This window comes from Dendrobates tinctorius, unplaced genomic scaffold (assembly GCF_039654945.1).
Source record: "Dendrobates tinctorius isolate UK_male_01 unplaced genomic scaffold, ASM3965494v1 ptg000011l, whole genome shotgun sequence".
Lineage (NCBI taxonomy): Eukaryota > Metazoa > Chordata > Amphibia > Anura > Dendrobatidae > Dendrobates > Dendrobates tinctorius.
The window spans coordinates 31,053,508-31,066,520 of NW_027361679.1; the positions used below are offsets into that span (position 1 = coordinate 31,053,508).

General features: G+C 44.2%; 1 protein-coding gene across 5 annotated transcripts in view; it reads right to left on the reverse strand.

Moving 5' to 3' along the window:
- SLC4A4 (solute carrier family 4 member 4) overlaps nucleotides 1-13,013 on the reverse strand; it is a 395,294-nt gene that overhangs the window by 303,014 nt on the left and 79,267 nt on the right. For all 5 annotated transcript variants that reach the window (XM_073590565.1, XM_073590581.1, XM_073590547.1 and 2 more), the window contains exon 3: nucleotides 973-1,046. In XM_073590565.1, the coding sequence (XP_073446666.1) occupies nucleotides 973-1,046 (74 nt within the window). The remainder of the gene's footprint in view (nucleotides 1-972; nucleotides 1,047-13,013) is intronic.

A 13,013-nucleotide genomic window follows, 5' to 3' on the forward strand; every position in this document is an offset into this window, starting at 1 on the left:
GATCACAAATATATATTTTTACCAATATCTGAAAACTTGAAAAATCCATTATTATTTAGTTTTGTATTTTTTGTTAACATTGAATACATTGTGTTGTGCAGCATGGCTCCAAAAGAGTTGAAGGACCAATCCGGCATTTTGTTTGTGTTTATTGCGCCTCTGATACAATCAATAATGTGCATTAGAATACTTACCAGTTGATGTCCCCTACCATCCCCATCGCTGCTCCGATCCCTCTTCTGGATCATGTGACCACAGTGGTGACCAGCCGGCTCACACACCATCTTCAGCTTGGACCAGAGGTCAAATTCTCAATTTTAGTCTACGAGAATTCAGAACGTTGCTCTCATAGACTTAAATTAAATAGAGCCTGACAGCAAGATTGAGACCTCTGAACTAGTTACACAAATAAAATTGTCGTTTAATGGTGATTTAAATCAACCCCAGAGCTTAACAATAGGCCACAAATAATTACATAAAGGAAACCCCTTTAACAGTCATGATGAAACCATTTTTTAGAAAGTCAGACTTTAGAGGTACCAATTTGATCAACATCCTTTTACACTTTACTCCAAGAAGTCCTGCTGCTGGGACTTCCAATGGAGAGTGGCATTGTATTAACTGAGCATTGCTAAAAGGACACTCCACAAGTGGGTCCCTAAAACTAACAATCCATGTTATGATTTAGTCTAACAAAATAGCAAATAATATAATTTATTGATATTGGCTTTAGTACCGCTATACCATAGCTTGCAAGGCCTGTCATATATTTGCGGTTTAAAACATATTCGCTAATTAGGACTACAGGACATTAAGTGCTGTATTGGTTGTTACCTCAATTTTGCTGAAATTCAAATATCTATTAATCAGCTGTATAGAATTTTTGTCTACTTTTATTTTAGAGATGCCCTTTAACATAATGGTAGCCTTATGCGGTATGTTACATAAACGAAGAAAGATTCATGGTCTTACCTTCCACCTCCTCTTCATCACAGACATGCTTCAGGAATGAAGCCCCTCTGTCCAGAACTGCCTCATCCTCCATCCTGTAGTAGTAAAACAGAAAAAAAGAGTGCTCAGACCTCTCCTTGAGCGAGCTGCTTGACAATACCCTACTGTTGGGCAGGTTAACCTGTGCTCCGCTGTTCATATTCTACGAGGAGGCCTCTTCTCCTGATTCTGGATCCCCTCTCTGATATATCCACCTCAGGAGGCCTTGTGCTTAATATGGCCAATGTTACTGGAATCCTAGAGCTTTAGCGATGATGACAGGTGTATCAAAAGCATAATCCCGATCAGAAGACATTTACGCCTTTTTTACATGGCAATCATACTCTTAGCAGATTCCATTTTTCCAAAAATACTTGGTAGTAGTTCATGGCCTCTTTGCTCAACAGAATAAGATATCCAGCAAGCATTGTCCCCCAGCAATTGCACACACATGCAAGAAGAAGCCTGGCTTACTCCAGTCTCTTAATACTTCTGTGCTGAGAGGCAAGCTTTGTGTCACATGCTGGGATGACAGAAAGCTGACATCTGAGGATTAGGCAGAGCTGTCCCAGCTCCTACACTTAGAGCAGGGCAGAACATCCATGGGCACTTTTCAAGCATTTGACAATCAACATTACAATCTATGGCTTTGCCAAATGTCACGGGAAAGAACTGATGTCACCTTAATTTCATTAGAGATCTACATAATTAGCAATTACCTCATACACATTTTTATTTCATTCCTAATATTTTGTAATTGCATTGCTGACAGACACATATACTGGTGAGGCACCATCAGGACCGATATCAGCCCCGTGTTGGAGAGGCCGATTTACACAGCATTTGTGTTCCCCTTATGGATCCGCATTATGAAGCCAGGGAAGTCACATATTTTCCACTCTTAATAGAAGGGATTAAGATAACATCACTAAATCGTTGGTTATATCACCAAAGGTGAAACAATACTTTAAGGGCTCGATTTTCTCTGACAGGTGCTATTCAGACCACATTGGGCATCTGAGCGCAGTCCGATTTTTACGGACTGACAGAATGAAGCAGGAGGGGAATCTTTTTTTTTTTTTCAAACTATGATTAAACTCTGATCAGAATAACCGGACCGTTTTTCTCGGATGTGGAGAGAACGGTCATCTGACCTTACCCTAACCAAGACATCAGAACTCTATCAAGAAAGAACCTTCTGACACTCATTACACAACTGGCAAAAAAAAAACATGTCGTAATGGGGAACAAGGAAATTAGGAAGACAAATGTTTGCACTAGAGAAATGGGTAGAGTTTTACAATGTTGCATTGACTAATACCAGAGTCACGTTCTAAGTTAGGATATCCATCCACACAGCTCACATACTTGCTTTATAGGAAACCATTTGATCATTTTTACTGGCATAAAACTAGCTGTGATAAAGTAATCGACTGATGTGAAACCACATGAATAACAGTCAGCACAAGGCATTTATTCTCTCACTTACTATTGACTTAGGAAAAATAGTGTAAAACTATATTTTGTGCAATTCTGTACACTTTATATTATTCCAGCTAGATCCTAAATATTGAATGCATGGGACCCCATACACAACAGATAGCTGTCAGAGGTACAATGGTTCAGCCAACTGTTTGGTTGGCGTTTATGGTATCTCTCCTGACTCCTCTATACATAGGTGCACTGCCTCTACCGAGCACTAGACCACTCCAGGTTACCTAGCCGAAAACAAAAGCATCATCAGTCCAAAATTAGACATGCCAGATCCTTATCTCCCCCTATATCATCTGTAGGAGTAGTCAGGAGGCCCCTATACACATTAGATATTCATCCAAGCCCATCAATCGGGTTTGGTCTAATCAATATGTAGGCCATAAAGCAAAAGGACCTTGCTCTTCAGAGGACTATTGGCATACATAAATAGCAGACTGTAACTGTTTCCCTGCTGCCTAATTTATGCAGATTTCAGTGGGATTTGTGGCTTATACTATCTCCCCTTTTAGAATTTACAGTATGCCAAGCATGAATAGCTATTTATGGTGTATGACTTACTTTATTTTGGATGCATACGCTATAAATTGTACTTATATGGCCGCCACAGAAATCAAATTCCAAGCAAATCTCCTCAAATTTAGCTGGATCTGCTAAACGCCTGCAGATAAATATCTTACGTACAGTATATGGCCAGCTTTGGAGTAAAACCAATCTACTGATAACATTCAGTGGTAACTATCTACTTTCCTGTGAACTCCTGCAGCCTTTCCCCCACACATACAGCCCATGCACTTTCGAAAGCTATCGAACTATATTTTGGTCATTCGTTTAGCTGACCAATATCTTTCCAGACTCCTCCATTTACAGGAGCTCTCACTCTGTCAAGAGACCCGCTAAGGCAGTGGCTCCCAAACTCCAGTCCTCGCGGACCCCAACATGTCATGTTTTCAGGATTTCCTTAGTATTTCACACGTGATGGAAGTATCATCAAGGCATCAGGAATTCTCTCACATGTGTAACACTATGGAAATCCAGAAAACATGACCTGTTGGGGTCCGCGAGGACTGGAGTTTGGGAACCAATGTGCTAAGGCCTGTTTCACACTTCAGTTCTTTGACGTCAGTTGCAAACCGCCAAAGTGTGAAAAAACGGAGAGAGAGAGATCCGTTTTTTTATAAAAACGGCAGATTTTGAGTGACGTCAAAAAACTGAAGTGTGAAACAGTCCAAACAGACTTCTTTTTGGCTGTTTATCTCTTAGAGAACAAAAGGATTAACATTCGAAAATCGGACTAGCTGAGTCCTAATCTCCCTGACATCATCTGTCGGGGAAGAGTTGTGGGCTCCCATACACATTACACTGTGTGCTGAACCCATCAATATCAGGGGGCTTTGGCCGACGGTAGTCTCATGTGTATAAAGGGCCATAGTGTTTTCAAAAAGTGAGGCCGTACTGGGGCCCTGCCATAAAAGGGAGGCTGACATGACAGGGTTGGGGCGGGAATCTAAGTGAGAAGGTTGTTGAGGGGTACAGAAGGGGCTAATTTATTAGGGGAGGCTAATGTGAACACCAAGGTGGGAGAAGGGACTGTAGGAGAGGGGATAACAGGGAAAAGGGGTATATAATGGGAAAGAAAGTAGCCATCTTAGGCACATACTGGATCAAGTTAGGAATCTCGCACCCACACTCCCTTTTATTTTATATTTTGATATTAAGTTATAGAAGTCAGAAAAGGGGACTAAGGGGTTAGCGAAATCTTATTGTATTGTGGGTTGTTTCCTTGTAAATTTTTATTTGGTAATCTTATTATGTCACAGCAGTGTGGCAAAAAACGGGGAGGGTCCTCGAAGTTGGTAGATGTGGTTAGTGGTGGATCGGTGGGGGGAACCCACAAGGTTCTGGACCCCCCAAGGGGAATCCTGTAAGTGGCAGCAAATAGTAGAGCCCCTGTGTTAAGGGGGTGGAAGGGCTCATTGGTGGTGGAATAGGTTAATAGTGCCAGGTTAGTGAACAGCTGATGCTGAAGCGCTAGAGGTAAAATATTCAGCCTGAGCAGTTGGTTGTATACATACTGCCTGTCACAGATCAGGGGCTTCGAGGACCATCCTCCAAGTTTAATCTGTTATTGTTGTTTGTTATAATAAAGGCTGCTGTGGCCATTAAAATCCATCCTGGTCTGTAGTTTGGTTATTTAAGGGGATTGGGATGGGAGGAGGGGGACGTATATGTGAAGGGCGTTTCATGCATGACTCGTCAATACCCTTTGTCATGAAGTTTAACAGAAAAAATTTCCGATAATTTGTTCCATTCATGTGCTTTATTTGGTTTCTCCGGCATTTGCATCTGCTGTGACCATCAAAGAAATGTCTGGAAGTCTGGTGTGTCTAAATTTACCCTTGTACTCCACTACACAAAGTAAACACTTGGCACAGCATTTTTACCTAGTAACTTCCTTTCCCATCACATTCAAAAGGTGTTTTGTAGTATTGCACAATGCAGTTATTCAATGACACCTCTGATTGCTGTCTCATCTGCTGCAATAGACTCTTATGGTAAAAATTCCCTCTGCTTGCTGTCTTCTGCAACATATTCAAATGGTACAACTTCCCACCTCTGATTGCTGTCTCATCTGCTGCAATAGACTCTTATGGTAAAAATTCCCACCTCTGCTTGCTGTCTGCTGTGTCATCTGCTGCTTTACCATCTAGAAACATATTTTAATGTGTCTGCTAATTCATTGTTATAAATCATTTGGTGCATTGTACTTAAAACTCACTGTTGCATAACCGATACAGGAAAGATGTATATCTTTGTACCGTGTTAGCCAGTAGATAGAAAAATATTCAGGATTGAGAGACCTCAGTAGTTGATACCTTTTAATGGCTAACTGAAAAGATGGTAACACATTGCAAGCTTTCGAGACTACTCAGGTCTCTTCATCAGGCTAGACTAATACAAAATCTGAAGTCACATATTTATGCACAATACAGCCTAGAAAAAAAGCAATAGATAAGACAAGTGACGTGAAGCAGAACTATCAATATGGGAGAGGGAGAACCATAAATATAAACATTGGACCAGTTCATAGATAAGGAGTCCGGATGTTTTATGGTCCTCTGATTGGGGTCTAGTTCTGTGTTGTGATGCCCCCACAAGGTTTTAAAAAGAAATTCCTTAATTGATGTAAAAAGACATAAATCCATGCGACACATTCATTCCAGCACTGAGAGTGTCAAAGGTCGTCTTAAATTTGTACTCAGGGCAAAAGCTTAGAACAAGGATGAATGCTCATCGTCACACAATAAGAGAAAAAAGAATGGATCTACCTGTGGCAAAACATTTCTGTATCCCTGATCACAGCAACGTGGATATGAAATTACTGGTATTGAAAGGTAACTTCAATTCCCAGAGAGAGAGACGAGTTTGGGAGTACAAATTTATGACGACCTTTGACACTCTCAGTGCTGGCCTCCCACTTTATAGAGAAAATAGACAATATCCGTCAGGAAATCCGCTCCCAATCACCAAGTTCAGTGACTCCCATCCCTCCCTGCATTTCCCCTGGCTCACTCTCCACATTCGATCCCATCACAGAAGAAGAAGTCTCCAGGCTCCTCTCCTCTTCTCGTCCGACTACATGCACAACCGACCCTATTCCCTCACAACTCCTCCAGTCTCTCTCTCTCCAGTCGTCACAACTCACCTAACTACAATCTTTAATCTCTCCCTCTCCTCTGGCATTTTCCCCTCCTCCTTCAAACACTCTATCATTACTCCATTACTAAAGAAACCCACCCTCGACCCATCCTGCACAAACAACTACAGACCAGTCTCCAATCTCCCCTTCATCTCTAAACTCTTGGAGCGCCTGATATACCCCCGCCTTACCTGTTACCTCTCCACTCCCTCCTAGACCCTTCACAGTCCAGTTTCTGCCCCTTACATTCGACAGAAACTGCACTCATTAAATTGACCAATGACCTTCTGACAGCAAAACATAATGGTGACCACTCTCTGCTCATTCTTCTCGACCTTTCTGCAGCTTTCGACACTGTTGACCACCCTCTCCTACTCTCTAGGCTCCAGTCACTAGGCATTAAGGACACTGCTCTTTCCTGGTTCTCCTCCTATCTTTCTGACCGCTCCTTCAGTGTTCTGTTTTCTGGCTCCACTTCATCTCCTCTTCCTCTCACTGTCGGGGTACCTCAGGGCTCAGTCCTTGGCCCCCTTCTCTTCTCTCTCTACATGGCCCCAATTGGACAGACCATCAACAGATTTGGCTTTCAGTACCATCTTTATGCTGATGACACACAACTATACACATCATCCCCTGACCTTACCTTCGCTGTACTACAGAACGCCACTGACTGTCTGTCTGCAGTCTCCAACATCATGTCTGCTCTCTATCTGAAACTCAACCTCTCCAAAACTAAACTTCTTCTGCTCCCGCCATCTATTAACCTCCCTAAATCTGACATTTCCCTCTCCGTGGGTGGCACCATAATAACACCCCGACAGCAGGCGCGCTGTCTGGGTGTTATGTTTGACTCCGATCTCTCCTTCACCTCCCATATACAATCTCTTGCCCGCTTGTGCCGCTTACACCTAAAGAACATCTCTAGAATCCGCCCTTTTCTCACCATGGAAACAAAAACCCTCACTGTCGCTCTGATCCACTCCCGCCTGGACTACTGTAATGCTCTATTAATTGGCCTCCCCCTCACTCGACTCTCCCCTCTCCAGTCCATTCTTAATGCAAGAGCCAGGGTTGTCCATCTGGCTAATCGTTACTCGGACGTGTCGGCTCTTCGCCAGTCGTTACACTGGCTGCCCATTCATTACAGGATACAATTCAACGTACTTGTTCTCACCCACAAAGCTCTCCACAGTGCGGCACCCCCTTACATCTCCTCCCTCATTTCTGTCTATCGGCCTAACCGACCGCTGTGCTCTGCAAATAACTTTCGACTAACCTCTGCCCTAATCCGTACCTCCCACTCCCGACTCCAAGACTTCTCCCGTGCTGTGCCAATCCTTTGGAATGCTCTACCCCAAGATATTAGGACCATCCACAATTTGCATCGTTTTAGGCGCTCGCTCAAAACACATTTGTTCAGAGTGGCCTATCACATTCAGTAATCAAAGTCATTTTATGTTTGTGTGTGTGTAGCCCATTCACTATCTCCATCTAACCCCCACCCCCTGAAGATGGCTGGACCATCATTGTAAATACATCATTGTAAATACAAACCTGTGCTTTGTATCTCTCCCATCTCATTGTAGATTGTAAGCTCCCACGAGCAGGGTTGTCTTATTTCGCTTTAATTATTGTATTGTTAACGTTGTTACTTATGACTGTTGTGTTTGAAACTGTTCAACTGTAAAGCGCTGCGGAATATGTTGGCGCTATATAAATAAAGATTATTATTATTATTATTAATGACAGTTCTTGTGTCCATATTTTAGAGCCAGAGTTAGCTGTACCACTTCCTTTCATGAGCGGTAATCTCTCCACAATACTATTGGATTGCATGTCAAAGAGAAGTGAAACATGGCAGAGATTTACAGTATATAAGCGAACACAAAAAATGGGATAGCTAAAGAACAAAGTAAAGCATTTTACACTGGAGACATAGTTATAAAGGGTTTAATAGGTAATTATAGCCAATGGCACCATTGGCTGACAGGTCCATGGACCTTAGTAGGGTATAGGTTTGATAATATCATGGTTATTATACAAGACAGTGTCATACATTGTATGCGGATCCAACATAGCATGGTCTCATTATATAGGGCACATTTAGGTGAAGGGTAAATATCGCAACTCAGATAATTTAAGGTAGTGCAGTCATTTCTGTATTCTTGGTCTATAACAGAAAAAGTGTGACTTTCAGAATGACTGTAAACCTAGGGCAGAGAAGAGGATTATTTGAAACATCTCTGGTTGTCCCAAGCCGAGAAAGGACTAATGATACCCTCCTTAGTGGGTAATAAGAAAGTCCCTGGAGGTCCAGAACAGTGAAAGAGCAAAGATGGGCTTCATATTTACATCTACAGAGATCTAAGGTAGTAAAGAGGCTAATGATAAAAAAAAACTTGAAGTTTTGGGAAATAAAGTGGTGATGTGTGCATCACTGGCTGAATAGGGCAGACAAAGAATTAATGGCTTTATTGTTGACATATCATTGTGGGAGTGGAGAGGAAGGTGCAGCTGTAACTGTACACCCACACAGTACTCCCTTCAATCAAGCAGAATTTTTCAAGTTTAATTATTCTAATCCTAATCTTTAAAGATAGATCTGGGAGTCGGTGCAGGAACAAACTTTCTAAGAGGAGGAGTTTTAAACTATTCATTGTTGGTGCTACTTAGGTTAAGGGGAGCAGTGACATAAATATTATATGGGCAAGAACTACTGTAAGAATCTGCAACAAAACTGAAATATCTAAATGTCAAGCTTTTGCACATTTGAATAAAGTCAAATAGCCAAGGATGTACAGTACAGATACCATAGTGGTTGTCACAACTTGTGTTGTGGGGTGTCCAAGGACCAGGGGCTACTTCCCTGTTCCTAATGCTAGGGGTGCCATTGCTCGCCTTGTTTTCTGGATTTCATCTTGAATATGTCATTAGTCTATACCGCGTTCCCCCACCCAGGGAAGATGGAGTAGTAGTGTACCATAATACATCAACCAGACTAACAAGGTAATACGAACAGGGATGAAGGAAAATACCAATCATACAAATATACACACATAAACAACAGAGGTAAACAGTGGGGTGTGGAGGATGGGGTTAAACCAAAGTAGGAGAAGAAAGGGAATTATCACAACTCAAAACCTAGCAACAGTCACAGATAAACCCACCAAACACCTTCTCCAACAACAATCATCAAACAACAACCTCAAGCCATGCAGCATAAGCTAGCACTGACATTGAGTGCTAGCCACGACCCAGTTTATATAGGAAATGGGAGTGGCTAACAATGCACAGAATTACTATGAAAGTGAAGTGCTTCTATTCAGTGCAGGACTAGGAGAAATCAGATACTACGATCCTCTGGCTCGTCTCTGTTGTGATAAACCCGTGACAATGGCGACCATTGGGCTAGTGTAAGGTTTGTGGAGGTAGTTCTTGCTGGTAATGTACCATTATTACTGGGTAGTAAACACTTGTGTAGAAGTACCCTATGCAGTAGCTTAGCTACCGGGGGGCAGTGGCCCTGGGCCCCGCGCTCTGAGGGGGCCCACTGGAGCTACACTACACTACAGTACACTACACCACTATTCTGCAGCAGAGAAGGGAGAATCAATCTCCCTACTCTGCTGCCCGGCTGCTATGGGCCCCTGAGAAGGCGGTGGGGGGCCCCAGTGCCAGCAGTGGCCCCCCACCTCTCAGCCAGCAATGTTGTCCTGGGCTATTCTGTGCACACAGGACCTGTGATGAGGTCACAGGAGGGGCAGAGTCAGGGGTCATATGATCAGGAGCTTCTGTGGTTGCAGGACTCTGCTGTGCTGGTTGTCATGGTGCTGGCTGGATGAGGTGAAGTTTGTGTGTGGGGTCAGGAGGAGTTTACAGGGTGGATGTAGCAGTGCTGTGTGTGTATGAGGTGTACAGAGCAGAGTCATGTGTGTAGAAGGTGTACGGAGCAGAGATATGCATGTATGAGGTGTACGGAGGAGCAGAGCCATGTGTGTATGAGGTGAGCGGAGCCATTTGTGTACAAGGGGTACGCAGCGGAGCCGTTTGTGTACAAGGTGAACGCAGCGGAGCCGTGTGTGTATGGGGAGTACAGAGCGGAGCCATGTGTACAGAGCAGAGCCGCTTGTGTACAACGTGCACGGAGCCGAGCTGCGTGTGTACAAGGTGCACGGAGCAGAGCCGCGTGTGTAAAAGGTGCACGGAGCAGAACTATGTGTGTACAAGGCGTACGGAGCGGAGCCATGTGTGTATGGGGTGTACGGAGTGGAGCCAGGTGTGTACAAGACGTATGGAGCGGAGCCGCGTGTGCACAGCATGTACGGAGCAGAGCCGCATGTGTACAAGGTGTACGGAGCAGAGCTTCGTGTGTACAAGGTGTACGGAGCAGAGCTGCGTGTGTACAAGGTGTACGGAGCAGAGCTGCGTGTGTGCAAGGTGTACGGAGCAGATCTTCGTGTGTACAAGGTGAACGGAGTGGAGCCGTGTTTGTATAGGGGGTGCGGAGCAGAGCCGTGTGTGTATAGGGGGAATCAGGTACAGTAATAGGGACACATGCGGCAGCAGCAGCTCAGCATTGGGGTATCAGATGCAGTAATAAGGACACAAGCAGCAGCAGCGGCTCAGTATTGGAGTATCAAGTGCAGTAATAGGGACACATACAGCAGCAGTGGCTCAGCATTGGGGTATCAGGTGCAGTAATAGGGACACATACGGCAGCAGTGGCTCAGCATTGGGGTATCAAGTGCAGTAATAGGGACACATACAGCAGCAGCGGCTCAGCATTGGGGTATCAGGTGCAGTAATAGGGACACACGGCAGCAGTGGCTCAGCATTGGGGTATCAGGTGTAGTAATAGGGACACATATGGCAGCAGTGGCTCAGCATTGGGGTATCAGGTGCAGTAATAGGGACACAAATGGCAGCAGCGGCTCAGCATTGGGGTATCAGGTGTAGTAATAGGGACACATATGGCAGCAGTGGCTCAGCATTGGGGTATCAGGTGTAGTAATAGGGACACATACGGCAGCAGAGGCTCAGCATTGGGGTATCAGGTGCAATAATAGGGTCACATACGGGAGCAGCGGCTCAGCATTGGGATATCAGGTGTAGTAATAGGGACACATACGGCAGCAGAGGCTCAGCATTGGGGTATCAGGTGCAGTAATAGGGACACATACGGCAGCAGCGGCTCAGTATTGGGGTATCAGCAGGATGAGGGGTTTGTGCAGGTTGGAGATACATGGTGATGGAGCTGGAATATGAGAAGTGAAACATGTCGTTGTTTTCTCTGTAGCAGAGTCGTGGCAGGAGGAGTTGTCATGTCGGTCTGGGCCAGATGGAAAAGACGTGAAAAGACGTGAAAAGTGATCGATTCCATCAGAAAGATCGTCAGCGGTAAGACACCAACTATAACTGTGCAGTAATCACTTATATGTTTTTGTTTGGTATTAACCACTGACCATATGGCGGTAATATCTATGTTGGTCTTTATAAAGGGATTATTTTCAGTAACAGCGCAGTCATCTCCTACATCCACTATTAGAGTGTGTCACCAAGTTGTAATCAAAGTTACCTAGATAGGGGCCCACTCAGAAGTTTCGCTCCCCCTGAACCAAAACCCTAGCTACGCCTCTGACCCTTGGTAAGATTGCAGGAAGGGGGATACAAACATCAGGTCCTTCGGTCCTGAGGAACTATAATATAATGGTGTGTGCCATATTGATATCTGTAACAAAGAGAGCAGAGTGAAAGGGGTTGACTAGAACTAAAATCTGTAGTTATTCTGTGACTGCATACACCAGAATCATGACAGTATGCGGTGCTCATTAAGTCATGATTCCCTGGTTTACTCATCCAGTTTTATCTCAATTCTCTTGTGTTGAGAAAAGCCAAATGCATCTAGCCAGCACGTGATTGCGTGTATGTAAATTGTGCTGTTCCATCTAAGGTTATGATTGTATGCTTATATAATTGTGTTATGTTGTGTTACCTTTCTTTGTATTCAGTTTTGCATTTGGTCTCCTGCCACCTGCTGTCCTTTTCTGTATAGCAGACGGCAGCTAATTAATTCTACTACATGCCTCCCACTTCCAGGTCAGTGACTCCTTCTCTTCCTGCCGGTGGCCATTACTAGTTTCTTTTTCACCCGGGAGAGACAGGCTACCAGGCTGTGGAAGGCATCAGTTTTCTACCACAATTTGCTAAATTTGCTGAATCATCTTGCTGCATACCTTGCTGCATACATCTTGCTGTACCACCTGGGTTGTTACACCTGCATTTCTGGAGAAGTACTGCATTACCAATCATACGCTGTATGTCCAGATTTCCAATAAACAAGTCTGGACTTCACAATATCTGGTGTGTATCATCTCTCCGGACGCATGAACAGCAAAACAGCAACAATGGTCCTGTCTGCTCTGCATCGAGGAAACGGAAGGTAGGAATCTCTCCCAGCCCCACTCAACTACACCTCCATTCGCCTCATGTGGGGACAGAACAGTCAAAAAACTGCCGTGAAGCCCGGCAAAAAATCACCCTTATATCCTAACCCGTCTGCCCGCTCACATACTGCAGCCCTGCTCTGCTAAAAAACTCTGCAGCATCACCCCAGACCGCATTGTGCATAGAGACTCTCTGTACATTTTAAGACATCGCTGCAAATTGTCAGACTGCAAAACACCACAATTCTCTAAAAACACATTGGGAATCTCGTCAGGACGTCTTAACTAAGCTGCACTGCGTTTTCCAGCCCCGAATTCAAAAGTTCAGTTTCACTGCTGAAACAGAGCAAATACTACCCGATACTGTCCATTATGAAGAAGAGGGGGAA